General features: G+C 34.7%; 1 protein-coding gene across 5 annotated transcripts in view; it reads right to left on the bottom strand.

The window, feature by feature from the left end:
- Positions 1-16,276, bottom strand: part of LOC106463165 (SKI family transcriptional corepressor 1 homolog-B-like) — an 86,448-nt gene that overhangs the window by 12,459 nt on the left and 57,713 nt on the right. For all 5 annotated transcript variants that reach the window (XM_022390612.1, XM_022390615.1, XM_022390611.1 and 2 more), the window contains one exon: positions 12,919-14,454. In XM_022390612.1, the coding sequence (XP_022246320.1) occupies positions 12,919-14,454 (1,536 nt within the window). The remainder of the gene's footprint in view (positions 1-12,918; positions 14,455-16,276) is intronic.

Below are 16,276 nucleotides of genomic sequence, written 5' to 3'. Positions count from 1 at the left end.
ATTGTATTAACTCAGCTGAGAATTTCATTCACCAAAAATAAATTTCGAAAAGAAAAAATCATTCACTCTGAAAGTAATATAGGATATGGTCACGAACACCAACTTCGAAAAAAATTCATTCACTCTGAAAGTAATATAGGATACAATCACAAGAACCAATTTCGAAAAAAACATTCACTTTGACAGTAATATAGGATATGGTCACAAACACCAACTTCGAAAAAAATCATTCACTCTGAAAGTAATATAGGATATGATCACAAGAACTAATTTCGAAAAAAACATTCACTCTGAAAGTAATATAGGATATGGTCACAAACACCAATTTCGAAAAAAATCATTCACTCTGAAAATAATATAGGATATGATCACAAGAACCAATTTCGAAAAAAAACATTCACTTTGAAAGTAATATAGGATATGGTCACAAACACCAACTTCGAAAAACATTCACTCTGAAAGTAATATAGGACATGGTCACAAACACCAATTTCGAAAAGAAATTATTCACTCTGAAAATAATATAGGATATGGTCACAAACACCAGCTGGAATGAAATGCTGAATGATCTTAGCCAGCACTTACGCTATTTGGCTCTAAGAATTATGAAGTAAAGTATAATCGTTGTTGTTTTAGAATTTTCGTTCAGAGCTACAGAAAGGCTACATGCGCATAGCCGTCCCTAATTTCGAACTGATGATTAAGAAGGAAGGCAGTTAGCTAACAGCACCAAACCCCACCTCTTAGGCTACTTTTGTCTGATGGAACAGAAGGATTTGACCATCACTTTTAGATAGCGTATCCACAGCCCCAAAGTGCACAGCGAGTTTTTGTGAACTGTGAAACTTCAAGTCCACAGTTCGCGTACGCTAACCAATAGGATTCTGGGCGCCTTTTCTAACCGCGATAATAGAGATTGTTTAAAAGTGTATATATCAGTTTCAGATTTTAACGTTAACGCAGCAAAATACAGATCTACAGTTATCTATTCCTTAGATTTACAATACAGAGTGTCCGAAAAGTCTGGAACCTCAGGCACTTCAACAGATATTACGGAATGTGTTTCACACGCTGTCTTTGTAATTCGAAATAAGTTTGGATTAACAGCACGATAAACTCGAGTTTCTAATGCTTTGACAGCGCCACAACCAGTCAGGTATATGAAATTAAGAAAATTTTCAAATATCCTATGATTCCAGACTGTTCGCATGCCCCGTACGTTCATAATACTCACAGCATAGTTCAACCTAAACGTTTTTGTCCATAATGTACATACTTTCAAGAGCATTTAGTTTTATCCAAGAAACAACATAAACAATGTAGATAATATAAGCAATGTAAAGAATGTAAGCAATATAAATAATGTAAACAATATAAACAATGTAAATAATATAAACAATGTAAATAATGTAAACAATGTAAATAATGTAAACAATATAAACAATGTAAATAATATAAACAATGTAAATAAAGTAAACAATATAAACAATGTAAATAATCTAAACAATCATTTGTGTATGTTGAGCCTATGGTTCATATAGTGTTTATACAGTTATATCAAAAGTGGAAAGCATACACACTACAACTCTGTACCACACTGTTTTGATAATTTCACCTTACAACATTTTGACCTTTCTACGACCTGATGAAATAAGAAGTATGGCCAGTTTGGTCTTGTTCACAAATGGCTAATACTTTTCAGTAGTTCGATGGTGAGTTGAATTTTTTGGACGTTAAAGTTCACTTTTAAAATTAAAAATTGATTTCTGGACATGGTTTGGTGAATACATTTCATTATATGTATTACTTAGGGTAAGTAAAGGTGTAAGAGAACGTGATAGTTATTTAAATTACTAGTTTTTCTCTATTGCTATTACGTATAGCCGTTTATACTAATCCATACAGTATTTACTATACTTTATAAAACTATTTAATTTGTTACATTAACAATTATCAGTAATTCTATTAACGGTTCCTCAAAAAATGGTCATGAGCACAAAACGTCACGCTTAGGTTAAGCCCGACAAGATACTAACGTGTTGCCGTTAATAACCGCGCCATGCGGCTAAGAATAGTCCTAGATCTGTCGCGATAGTTCGATTAAATCCTGCAATAAATGTTTAATTAGTTTATGGTCGTTCTTCTACGGCAGAAAATATTTCTTTTGTTACCTTAAAAAAAGAAACGTTATCTCAATCAGAATAGTTTTATAGTTTGAAACTCATACTCATTATGAATAACAAGGAACTAGAAAAAGATGTACAATTATACCTTGAGCAGTATTTTGCATATAGCAGACATACATGTAAATGTAGATACCGCCGGTTAGCGCTATACACTTTAAACAAGATTGCAAATCTAATAAATTACAGAGTTAATGAGTTCGTATCAATTAGATGCTTATCGCATACTTTCCTTTGGTATAAATAATGCATCAAGCATAAAGGTTCTCACATCAGGGATCCTGGTGGTTAGGATACTCGACTCGTAATTTGCGAGTCACGAATTCGAATCCCATCAACGAACATAATTGATCTTTTTCTGCTGTGGGGACGTTATAATGTTGCGATCAATTGCACTATTCTTTGATAAAGAGTAAGCCAAGAGTTGGCGTCGGGTGTTATTCACCATACCTCTGGTCTATCACTTCAAAATTAGGGAAAGCTAGTGCAGATAGTCTTCGAGTAGTTATGCGCGAAATTGAACAATGAAACAAATTATGCGCGAAATTCAACAATGAAACAAATTCACATTAGGAAAAAAGAATTTTGTGGAAGTACGTGTCAAATATTCCATTTTACTTGAAAGAAAAATTAATAACTACATTTTATTAGATTGTTTGTTTGTTTGTAGTTACGCACAAAGCTACACATTGGGTTATCTGTGTTCTGCCTACCACGGGTATCGAAACCCGGTTTCTAGCGTTGTAAATCCACAGACATACTGCTGTGCCACTGGGGGGGGGCATTTTATTAGAAGCAAATCCTCATTTCTTGTATTAGTTTTCAGATGTTTCAGGAAGTACTGGAACCAGAATACTAAACTATTTTTCTATTATTTTATACGTTCGTAGTATTAAATTTGTTTTCTCCAATTTTAGTATTTTTTAAAAGTTTTTCAGAATCAACATAATACAGCGAGAGTAAGATATAAATAAACTTTCAGTATTAAAAACTAAAAATTTGTTTAAAAAAACAACGATTATTTTATACATAATTCTATAAAAATGAGATTGTTTCCAATCTCCAAATTACTAGAATAATAACTTACTGTACAGGATAAAAGTGATAAAAAAACCGACGACACTGGAAAAGAATCTAATACACTCTACATGTTTCGACGTATACTCTTGTATAGTTGATTCAGTGTAATTCAATACGTATCTAAACAAGAATGTAATAACATGAGGCTTTTTTGTTTTAGCGCAAAGTTACACAATGGTCTATCTGCGTTCTGTTCATCGCGGGGAAATATCCCCGGATTTTAGTGTTGTAAGTCTGTAAATTTATTACCGACCCACTGGAGAACATATCACAAGGTAAAAAAAAAATTAATGGTTATATACACGATAAGTTTGAGTGACCTATCTGTAATCTCGACCCCCCTCCATTTTTCTCTCCAAAAGCTAAGGCAATATTTATAATATACAATCACAACGTACTTGAAAAAAGTCGATACGAGCATTAGTGGACTCGACCCTACTGAATTTTTAACGTCTGTTCTGATACACAGGGTTTATAAATGCCAAAAGCTGTAACAAACAGCCATTTAGTTGTTTTATGTAGCATTAGACAGTGCGAATGTCAGACCGTTAGTCCTATCCAAATCCAATATACCAAAGAAATGAAAGGACACTGGAAAAAAATGAATAATTTTTCAGCATATGGAAACTTTGAAACGTTTAGTGAAACAAACGAGACTGCATTTCAAGCATTTAATGAAAATTCGGGATAGCAATCTAGTACCCTCACTAATGAAAATTCAGGACAACAATCCAGTACCCTCACTCTGTGCAGCACACTTCATGGTACTGGAGTTTTCAAGCAAACCCATTAGTCAGCACTCACAGTAGATTTTCAAGTGTTTTTAGGATCTGAGTAGTCGTGAGAATATTGTGAATACATGACTGTATTGTTCCAAACACGATTTACAATAGGGAGAAAATTAGTTTGGACATGACTTTATCGTCCAAACCGTGAAGAGCAGTGGGAGAATATTATAGTTTTGACATGGATGTGTCGTCCCAACCACGAAGAGCAGCGAGGAGAATATTGTGGTTTGAACATGTTTCAACTGATTTGGACTTGATCCACTGACAATTTTTGAAGGAACCTTGAATGTCTTATCATATTATGATGTTGTGTAAAGTCTTGTACCGTCTGTATTAATGTAACTCTATCAGCCCTTTTCAACGTAATAATATACCATGTCTTAGTGCACAAAGTGTCTATCATTTGTGTAAGACACATAATGTTTGTTTGTTTGTAATTAAGCACAAAGCTATACACTGGGCTATCTGTGCTCTGCCCACCACGGGTATCGAAACCCGAATTCCAGCGTTGTAAGTCCGCAGACATACCGCTGTGCCACTGGGGGCAAACAAATAATGTACTTGAAGTACAGAAGAATAAACACCTCAGTGTTACTTTACAGAGAGTTGGTTACTGCTATATCTATGACAAATAATGTACTTGATGTACAGAAGAATAAACAACTCAGTGTTACTTTACAGAGAGTTATTTACTGCTATATCTATGACAAATAATGTACTTGATGTACAGAAGAATAAACAACTCAGTGTTACTTTACAGAGAGTTGGTTACTGCTATATCTATGACAGAATGGGTGGTTGTAGTTTTAGCGATTTCTGTGTTTTAGTTAATGTTCATTGGCATACTAAATATATTTAACAATGTGCACCATGGACTTCCTCTTCAAGGTAGTTCCAAAGTTAAATAATAGCACGAGCATTTCTACTTAGTCACTTTTATTCACTAATAAGTCATAAAAATGACTACTTTAAAATTCTAATATTTTTTCTGCGTGTGTGAGAGCGAGAAAGGGTTTGTATAAATGTTGCAGTTTGTTAATTTTCAAATAGTTTTCCTGTTACCAACAAAAGTTCCTTAGTTTTGGATATATATTTGTGGAATTAACTAGTTTTTTCTGTTACCAACAAAGGTTCCTTAGATTTGGATATATATTTGTGGAATTAACTAGTTTTCTGTTACCAACAAAGGTTCCTTAGTTTTGGATATATGTATTTGTGGAAATAACTAGTTTTTCTGTTACCAACAAAAGTTCCTTAGATTTGGATATATATTTGTGGAATTAACTAGTTTTTCTGTTACCAACAAAGTTTCCTTAGTTTTGGATATATATTTGTGGAATTAACTAGTTTTTCTGTTACCAACAAAGGTTCCTTAGTTTTGGGTATATATATTTGTGGAATTAACTAGTTTTTCTGTTACCAACAAAGTTTCCTTAGTTTTGGATATATATATTTGTGGAATTAACTAGTTTTCTGTTACCAACAAAGGTACCTTAGTTTTGGACATATATTTGTGGAATTAACTAGTTTTTCTGTTACCAACAAAGGTACCTTAGTTTTGGACATATATTTGTGGAATTAACTAGTTTTTCTGTTACCAACAAAAGTTCCTTAGATTTTGATATATATATTTCTGGAATTAACTAGTTTTTCTGTTACCAACAAAGGTACCTTAGTTTTGGACATATATTTGTGGAATTAACTAGTTTTTCTGTTACCAACAAAGGTTCCTTAGTTTTGGGTATATATTTGTGGAATTAACTAACTAACAACATGTTCTTGTTATTGGTTACCCCGATGAAAAGTATAAAAACGGTGTTTTCAACCAACTAAAATTATTCCATCTAATATTCTCGTCACACTGCAGCGTCCACGATTTCGAACCAAGACCCGAGAGATTTGACTGGTGACTGTCTGCTCTTTGAAACAGTAAGCCTGGTTTTCTATTATCCTGTTCTATTGGGTTTAGAGAACCATTCTTTGTTCAAGTTTTGTAATTCCCTTGGAAAATAGAAGCGTAGATGCAGTGCAGTTTGAATTGAACACGCTTAGACGCGTTTCAAAGGCCAAATTTTAGGTGCTTAAACATCGTTATAGCGTTCCAGTGAGAGCGTATTCAGTTACAGTCGAGAAACCTAAAAAACTCTAAACGATTGTTGTTTAAGATCTAGAGAGACAGAGCCACAGTCATGAACGTCTTTTCTAAAAATTGTAAAATTAAAGTAGATGACGAAACCTTTCACTCCATGTCCTTTATTAAACGTATTCCTTAGGGAATCGTGGAAAGTTCAACGCTTGAGAGTAAACGCCCAGCGCGTTTGCAACGTCAGGACGCTCACAGGTATGCAATCCGCAATCGGGTTCTTAGTGCTTCGTCAGTTAACAAGCCGCCTTCATTTAAATTTCTCTCTTCTATTAATATTTATTTAAGAATTCAATGAACGCGCACAAGGCGCGAGGGATCCACAACTAAAGCAGAAACTCGTACACCATGTAATCAGGCTATTGGGAGCCCCATGCACGTGCGGTACGACTCTCGAGGGGGTGATGGACAAACAGCCTACTTGAATTAAAAACGCTCCAGGTATGAAAGAACAGACGTTATGAATTACTTATAGGAGTGTCATTTCTTCTAGATTCAATTTCATTTCGTGTGAAGAATGATAAATATACATCGACCACAGGGATTCACCTTAGAGGCACGTGACTCGTCGTGTACAATACGTGTTCATGCTTTGACTTATCCCTGCCAATAAAAAAAAAAATACATTTTTCTTTACACACACATACTTAGTGTGTAACAAGGTAGATATAAATATGAACATATTCTCGGATATATGATTAATATAAATCATTACTTGATTAATAACCATAATATATTACACGCTATTTCTTAATTTTAAAGAAGTAATTTAATTATTTGTTTGTTTCTTTGTAGTTAAGCACAAAGCTACACGAAGGGCTAATCGGTTGCTCCGCCCATCACGGAGTAAGTCCACAGACATAAATACCGCTGTGCCACTGGGGGAGAGGGGGCATTAATTTAAAGACAACAACAAATTTCCATAATAAAGAAAAGTTTCCTTCTCGATCACAACAAACTTTAACACCATTTTCCCTTCAATATTAAATGTTTTATCGATATGTTTTTCACCCAGAAGCTGACTTGCGTAACTATGTCACTTAGGGTTTAATGTGAACAACATCGTCTAGGGCAAGTTACTATATCATCCGAACGTAATGTGTCATTGAATCTACGTAAATGGATTTAATTTAATTGAGACATTTCTATAGCATTCCATTTAATTAATATTGTATTAACTGTCCGCCTCTATAATGACTGACCCTGTCTTTAATCTTCGCATACACACACATATATAGCCCTGTATAATCATTCAACCCATAAATATTTGATCACACCTTTCCATTTTACAGGTTTTGTCGTTGCTTACAGCGCCATCTCACGCAAGCGTCGAAAATTTGCACTACAGAATAAGAGGCGTTTCCTTCTGTGAAGTTAATAGTTTCTCCACTGAGCAAATGGATCGTTTGCCATATGGAATCAGTAGATGGTTTCGTAATGATTTTTTCCATCAACTTTTTTTTTTATTGCTCTCTGTCAGAGCCACAGTATAAAGCTCCTGTCAAGCCTGCAAATATTAGTTTATATAATCATTAGTAATTTATTAGGCAAACAACAGGATTATCTTGTTAAAATCTTTTATTTATGGTCTTTTTTTTTTTTCAAAATAAATATTATCTATATATGACTCTACCTTATGTTTTAATTCTGATTCCATATCTAAGAGACGAGAAATAGTTGGTACCTGTTCAGGGTATGCTTGTATTACGCACGTGACACGTAGTTATATTTTCGCTTTTATATGCTAACCTCACTGTATGGAAATTAAATCGAATGGCAGTCGCTTTTAATAACGTCACGTGAATAGCAGTAAACTTGGTCAGTGGTGAAAGTAAAAACGTTCGGCTGCACTAGCAGGAATCAGGATGTCATGCGAAAACACACACATCGGTAAACACGCGTTTCTAATGGACAGGGGGAGCGAAAGACGATAAAACATTATGATTGTTATGAACAAAAGAAGTGGCGATTTCATTACACTCAAATCCAATTAGAATAAAGGCCGTTACACTAGAAAGATTATTAACTATCGATAGATTGGTAAATTAAAAATTCAAAACTTCCACAGATGAATTACCACAAGTGTGTATGTACCAAACGTGTCTATCTATTTACCTTTACTCAATTACACAAATATAACTGTATGTATCAATGTAAACATACAACAAAAGCATGTGTGCGTCATAGATTACTCAATTTTGACATTAAATGCGAATAGAAATTCATTTCATGAGAACCTGAGTGTAATCTATCGAAAATTCGATATCAAGTACTTTAAACGCACCAATACACATTTTATGTTTTATTACGCCCAACGAATGTTTATCTAAACCTTGTATTGACTGTTAAAATTACTTCCCATTTAAAATGCTGGAAAACCTTTCTCTTTTATTACAATAACTTCGAGGAAGTTGGCATACAATGAGATTTTTTTGTTGTGTATAGTTTTCTACTATATTGTTAGATATTGTTTATTATGAGAATGTAAACAGGACAAAAGATTAATAGGTGTTTATCTCGGCCTTAACTGTATTATTTTTGAAAGTCAACGTTTCAGGCGATGTAGACTTTCTGAAAGGACAACAACCTTTAGTTTGATCTATCTGAAAGGGCATCAAGCTTGAGTTTGACCTCTCTGAAAGGGCACCAAGCTTGAGTTTGATCTGTCTAAAAAGGCATCAAAATTTGAGTTTCACCCATCTAATAGAACACCATGTTTGAGTTGACCTGACTGAAAGGGCACCAAATTCAATTTGACCTCTATGAAAAGCCAAGCTTGAGCTTGACCTAATTATTATAACACCTTTGACCTAACATATAGGACACTAAGTTAAGTTTAGTTTCAGCAAAATAGACGTGTTGCAACGATTATCATCTTAACATTGGCTTCATAAAATAACATTTCATTCTACTTTTAGTTTAGTCAATGAGTAGTCAGTGAATGTATTTTCTACGCTTCTTTTTTTTTTCCGAACAATTTATAGTAAAAAAAAAGAATATCAAAAAAAGTTGTACAGATCTTTCATTTCGAACTGGAATAATGATATTTCTGATGATGCCATGATACTTTATTAATCTCGTTTAAAGTAAACCGTAACACAGTATCTACTGGCTTGAAAAGTCATGAAATACTTACGGCAAGATTGTAAACCCATAACAAAAAATATATATACCTATACAGAGTGTGCTAGATGCTACTTTACCCAAAAGTACTGGATAAGGTTGAAGTAGCACTGATATATCTGCAACGCTACGTTTATTCTAAAACTATAAGGAGTTGTATTCATGATTTTGGGTAGAAAACTGTGTGAGAGTCGTTTCAGCAAAAATGTTAGCACTAACCTTCACTGTGCTTCAGATGAGACACGATGCTGTTTGACTGAACGTTGTAACATCAACTTTAACTGTGCTTCAGATAATGCAAGAGGCTTTTTCACTCAACAATTGTAACATTAACCTTAACTGTATAGAGTTAATTTTTAAACGAGTTGTCCAACGTAAACACTAAAGCACTAATATATAAAAAATTATGTACAACTTAGAAATTTTGTAGCAAAATGCCATTTGATTTAGATAATGTACAAGTGGCCTACAGCAGTAGTCTTATCACTAGAATTTTATTTTTACTTTAGTGAGAGAAATAATTCTTTTTATTAACGATTTAGATATGTTTGATTTTAATAAATCATTATACGATTATTAGTCTAAAAGCCACTTAAAGGTGAATTGTCCAGCAGAAAATATACCAAAACTGGACAGTGTACACTTCCTTAAAGTGTAAAGTTTAGGGCTTATGTTTAAAGAAATGTTTCAAATGCACATTTTACAAAAACTTTTCTGTCCAAAAGTTTTGCATCTTTGCAAAGCGTCTCATGAGAGAGAGAGAGAGAGAGAGAGACGAAAAATATAATAACGGTATTGGTAAGAACATTCTGTTATCACTGTCCCCCCTGTGGGACAGCAGTAAGTCTACGAACTTGCAACGCTAATATCCTGGGTGCGATTTCTCACGGTGAACACAGGAGATAGCTCACTGTGGCTTTGCTATAAAACAAACAAACTGTTATTACTTGTGTTCATGTGCTTATACTGCGAGGTGTGTCTATTTACATGTACTTTCTCGCTAGTATGGGCAATCTATTTGTGAAGATCCTGTTAAAGGCCACACATGTCTCAACCATAGACTTAGTAATTCAGTAAATTACTAGTGTGTCAGTACGTGTGCAAAGGTTTCATACAGATATCGGCATTCAAAGAAATATCTAAATGTTGTCACCTCCTACATTGGAGCCCCCTCCCACCAGTGACACAGCGGTATGTCTGCAGACTTACAAAAGCTAGAAACCGGGTTTCGATACCCGTGGTGGGCAGAGCACAGATAGCCCATTGTGTAGCTTTGTACTTAATTACAAACAAACAAACGTACATTGGAGCTATACATTGAGATGTGCGCACTTTATCCACCGCGGGGAATCGAATCCCGAATTTTAGCGTTGTACATGCATAAGCGAACACGAACGCAGTGTATAATAGTGATATTGTGTATATAACTGGTTCCTGAAGTATAACAAGCTAATAGATCGGTAACTGTACTAAACGAGAGTCTCATTTCCTTAAAGCGACTGTAAACTTGAATGTTGTGTAGTAATGATAATCTTTATATATTCAGGCACCATGATTTTCTCTAAAAACTGATTTATTTTGTGCATGAAACTGTCAAAGAAAACTTATATAAATTATGTAGCACATACATGGTCCATCATGTAGTTTATTTGTGTGTTTTTCGTAACGTAAGCATGCATATATCAAGTTAATAGGCTATTCTTTTTTTAAACAAATTATACAAATGACTAGCGACTTAGTGAAATACAAAACAAACTTACTTGTATTGGATAACAAATTATATGAAATGACCATCTGAATTAGGTCTGATCTTATCAGTTTAAATAGGTTAATGACAGAGAACGTTTCTAAGATAAAATTTATATGTGTATTAGTCTGTATCTATCCTGTGCCTATTGGAACGGGAGATAGCGTGGAATACGTTTTGTGTATATGGTATTTAAAGGGGAAATAGCGTGGAATACGTTTTGTTTGTTTGGTACTGAAACGGGGGATAGCGTGGAATACGTTTTGTTTATATGATATTAAAACGGGAGATAGCATGGAATACGTTTGTTTATATGATATTAAAACTGGAGATAGCGTGGAATATGTTTTGTTTATATGGTACTGAAACGGGAGATAGCATGGAATACGTTTTGTTTATATGATATTAAAACAGGAGATAGCGTGGAATATATTTTGTTTATATGGTACTGAAACGGGAGATAGCGTGGAATACGTTTTGTTTATATGGTACTGAAACGGGAGATAGCGTAGAATACGTTTGTTTATATGATATTAAAACTGGAGATAGTGTGGAATACGTTTTTTTATACACAAAGGGTAGCACAACTCAAGTGATAATTGTAGCTGGAAAGCTATAAAACTGCAAAGTTTAGAGTGTACAAAATAAACAAATTCTAAATTTAAGGATTTGTTGTTGTTTTTGTTTCTCTAATAAAACAGCATTATTGAAAACTAAAGTTTTTGGGATAATTCTATACATTTCGGAAATAATTTAAATGCACGTGCAAAAAAAAAAGAAAAAAGATCCAGTCCAAACCAGTTTGATGCTTGGTTTGATTGTCTTAGAACAAAGCCAACTTGAGCTATATGCCGTGTTCACAGCGGGGTATTGAAAGTTGTAAGTCTGGAGACTTACCGCTGTCCCACCGGGGACTCGGCTTGCTAAACTAACTCATAATCGTTTTCAAATAAATACAGTTTTATATATAAATATTCGGAATGATTCTTGATGTTATTCGTGTTATTTTTGCATATAACCGGACTTTTAAATCTTAACATTGAATCGTTGCCACAATTATGATCAAAGTTTTTATTACTAATAAAAGTAATAACCTATTACTGACGTCCAGGATTTTGACTGCTAATCTGCTAATATATTGATAAAAGCTTTCTGGTTGTAATTAACAATAATAGCAACGTTCAGATTTCGTTTCATTCGATCTCATCGTAACAAATATAACTTTATATTTGAATCAAAAATGAAAACTTAAAAAAATACAAGGCCTGTGTCTACTGCTTCTGAAGAAACAAAAATGAAATTCAAATGATCAACCATGTCACCAAATCGACGCACTGAGTTATTTAATTATTTTAATCTGTTTTAACTATCACAGTCATGACTAAAATCTTTTGCACGGCAGAATAATTAATTAACTTTTATAGCTAAACCTTTTTTTTTTTACTAGTTCTTAGGAAGTTAATGTGAAAGAAGTTAATTATTCAAAAATCTCAAATCATTATATTAACATTCAAGTAAAGTTTAACTTTTAACGTGCAAATCCTTGGATGCTTTAACTTATTGTCGATTATTAGACTAATGTTTTAAACGTAATACACACGTCGCTCGCTGACTAATTTGAATCCTGGATTTGTAAAATAGAGATCGGTATAGTGAGCAGTCACATTATAAATAAACATTTCCTTCATTTTTCCTAAAAAATTTTCGTTTAATTTAGAGGGCTTGTAAAACACAATTCTATACATCAAGCAACTTTTACGTTCCAAAAATAATTGGTATAAGTAGTAAAGCATGTCTTATTTACAATGAATTTGTAATATATAAACGAGAGAGTTACATAGTTTTTGAACTTACTTCTATAATTGAAGTTACACTGGTATCAGCAATAGAGGGCGTTACTTCGTCCATGGGCCGAAAGATGACATGAGCACCGGGGTTTCCATGGTGGTCGAGACTGGATTCAGAGACGCCGTCATTGCTGGACATATCTGTAACATCGACATCCAGCGATGCTGATCCGCGAGACCCAGACCTATATGTGTCAGACGTTTCTCCACAGGTTGTAGTTGTATCTGCTGTTGTATCGCACACTGGTGGCTCTACCTGAAACGGCCGATTTCCTGTCTTACTCACAGGCCGGAAGGCTGACGTACGAGGGTAGGTGTTATCTGGACTTTTTACTTGAGTCTGCGTTGGCTCCACTTCAAACTGCTGTTTTCTAAAGTCTATATCTGAAGTAGAAGACAGCAAAGGAGCTTGAGTATTCAAAGCCAAAGAAGGAGGGACCATATTTTCAAAGACAGCATCTTCCCTGTAATCCATGGATGAAGGATTGGAATCTCGAGACCAGAACATGGGTCCGTAGGGTAGGGGAAATGATTGTTTCCCTGCCCACATATATTCAGCAAAACACTGTCTGATATCCGAGGCTGAGAACGGTTTACCGGCTGTGTAGTAGAATGGTGAGGTTGGTGCAACAAAAGGGGGCGCTGGTGGAATATGATAGTTTTTGTTGGAGAAAGGGACAACAGGGAGGTATGGAGATTTGGAGCCGTCGTTGGGAGGGTTGAGTGAAGAACTGTGTTTTTCGGGAGGAGGAGGACCAGGAAAACGTGGTCGTTTTGCTTCCTGGTTTCTGGATGAACTAGCCAAAGAAGAACAAGCCGTGACACGTTTTCTGCTTCCGCCATTAAACATGGCCTTCACGTCCTCCCACGCATGAATTACATCATCAGATGGCGTTCCAATTAACTTAATATGCCTCCGCCAAGAGTTGAAGTTGGCTGCGTCCGGCTGGACGTATTTGGAGTCCGAGAAACGATGGGAGTGGAAGACAAATTTGTTGGGAGAGAAGAACAGGCTGCAGTAAGCACACTTAATGCATTTGGCGCGAGAACTATTATAGCGTGACGGCACAAATTTGCCACGGCAGCCCCAAGCGCATTGATGGTAGATGTCAAAAGCAAAGTTGTCTGGAAGCTTGGGAGGTGCAGTTTCTGCTAGGAAAGACTTGCACAACCTTTCTGCTTCTCGCTTGGAAATCATGCCGCAACGCCGTGAGGACACCGGCATGGCCCCGGCACGACGTAACAATTCCAGCTGGACAGGAGTGCACTGAACGCACGTGATACCCAGAGCCACTCGTCGATTGTGAATTTCGTTATAACTGAAATGTTTTAGGAGGGTGTTCGAAATCTGCGCCAGACAAAGTCTTTCTTGGCCATCAATAATTAGTGACACTATAGGAATTCCATACAAAATAACTGATCGGACCTCATTGTTTCGAGACCCTTCTGTAATGTGGTTTACTTTGGAGTTGATCATTTCGGGACCGTTTGGAGCAATTGAAGGCGGAGGGGTCGGAGGATCTTGCTTTGGAGCTCTTGGATCCTAATTAAAAAACGAAATTAAAGTTCTAAGTCTCAGGAAATATTTGCTTTAAGTGAATGATGATATCTGTAATGAGTAAATCTGAAACTATTTGTTTGACACATGTAATCTAACCTTTAATCTTTAATTATAATAAATATTAAATCTCCCGTTTAAAATTGATTTAAAACAAAAAGAAGTGACACTGAACTATTCAGCGGGTAGGTGAGTATTTCAAAAACGCTCAATAATTAGCTATTCTGACACACAGAGAAAAATTTTCAATGTTGATTAATATCTAAGCTACCAGTTACACTAGTATTGGCGTATTTTTTATAAATTCATAAACGTAAAATTAAAAAAAAAGGTTCAAAGCTAATAACCAGTTAGAAAAACAAACTAAAGCAGGTCATTAAATATTCGGTTTATTTCCACAAGTCTAGTTTTGGAGTTCAAATACTTTCACTCGTCATGTTTAGATATCACTTCAACTCTCTAGTCTGATCTGCAAACTTTAAAAACTGTTAAAAGCTATTATCAGATGAATTTTCCTGTTCTTACGCATAACTTTGTAAACACAGTTTGTAGAATCTCTGACTGTATGCATATCCAATATTAGGCACATAGAAATGTATTGGTGTTTTTGTACTTAAACCTAACAGCCACCATACAGAGAAATGTATTGCTGTTATTGTATTTAATCAGCTGATTTACGGAACTGTTGTTTTGTGTTTTACATTATTACAGAGAAACCACTCATATATCGTTTCCATTCTCTCTCTCTTTTACACATATCATTTAAGTCTTCAATTAATGTGTTATTTTTTGTAGTCTTTTATTTGTATTTAATATAATAATATGAAATAATCAAGTTCTCTATACTACCTAGGGGCTGTTTTTTAAATCGTACTGTTAAATCATGCGCCAGACTATTATCCATAAAATCAGGAAGTCTCAGTTTTCAGAGCTAATTTGGAGTTATCTTTTAAATAATAGTTTAAGCTTCAACACTGAACATTTGTGTCAGTTATTTTTTAACGTTTTGAAGTTGCATTTCCAGTTATAGTCATTAAATCTTGATGTTTTGATATAAATGTAACCAATCATGTATATATATATATATGTGTGTGTGTGTGTATGATTTGTAAAGTAGATATTTCTTTTCTAGGGCGGGGATCTAGGGCTTCTGAGGATGTGGCAGCACCCCTGACTGGACGTACGGTGTTGCTGCACATTCGTGGCTCCCATCATATACGAATTTCGATTGTGCTCAGTGGTTTTCAGGATTTCCACTACAATTTTCTCAGCATCAATGTTTCTTGTCAGCATCATTGTTTCTATTCAATGTTTATGTTAGCTTCAATGTTTCTCTTCATAATTTCTTGTCAGCATCAATGTTTCTCTTTAATGTTTATGTCAGCATCGTTGTTTTTATTTAATGTTTATGTTAGCGTAAATGTTCCTCTTTAATGTTTCTTGTCAGCATCAATGTTTCTCTTTAATGTTTATGTCAGCATCATTGTTTCTATTTAATGTTTATGTTAGCATCAATGTTCCTCTTTAATATTTCTTGTCAGCACCAAAGTTTCTCTTTTTAGCATCAATGTTTCTCATTAATGTTTATGTCAGCATCAATCTTTCTCTTTAATGTTTCTTGTCAGCATCATTGTTTCTCTTTAATGTTTCTTGTCACCATCAATGTTTCTCTTTAATATTTATGTCAGCATCAATCTTTCTCTTTAATGTTTATGTCGGCAACAATGTTTCTCTTTAATATTTCTTGTCAGCATCAATGTTTCTCTTTAATGTTTATGTCAGCATCAATGTGTCTCTTTAATGTTTC

Source organism: Limulus polyphemus, unplaced genomic scaffold, assembly GCF_000517525.1.
Source record: "Limulus polyphemus unplaced genomic scaffold, Limulus_polyphemus-2.1.2 Scaffold1341, whole genome shotgun sequence".
Classification (NCBI taxonomy): domain Eukaryota; kingdom Metazoa; phylum Arthropoda; class Merostomata; order Xiphosura; family Limulidae; genus Limulus; species Limulus polyphemus.
This window is presented reverse-complemented; position numbering and strand designations above follow the sequence as displayed.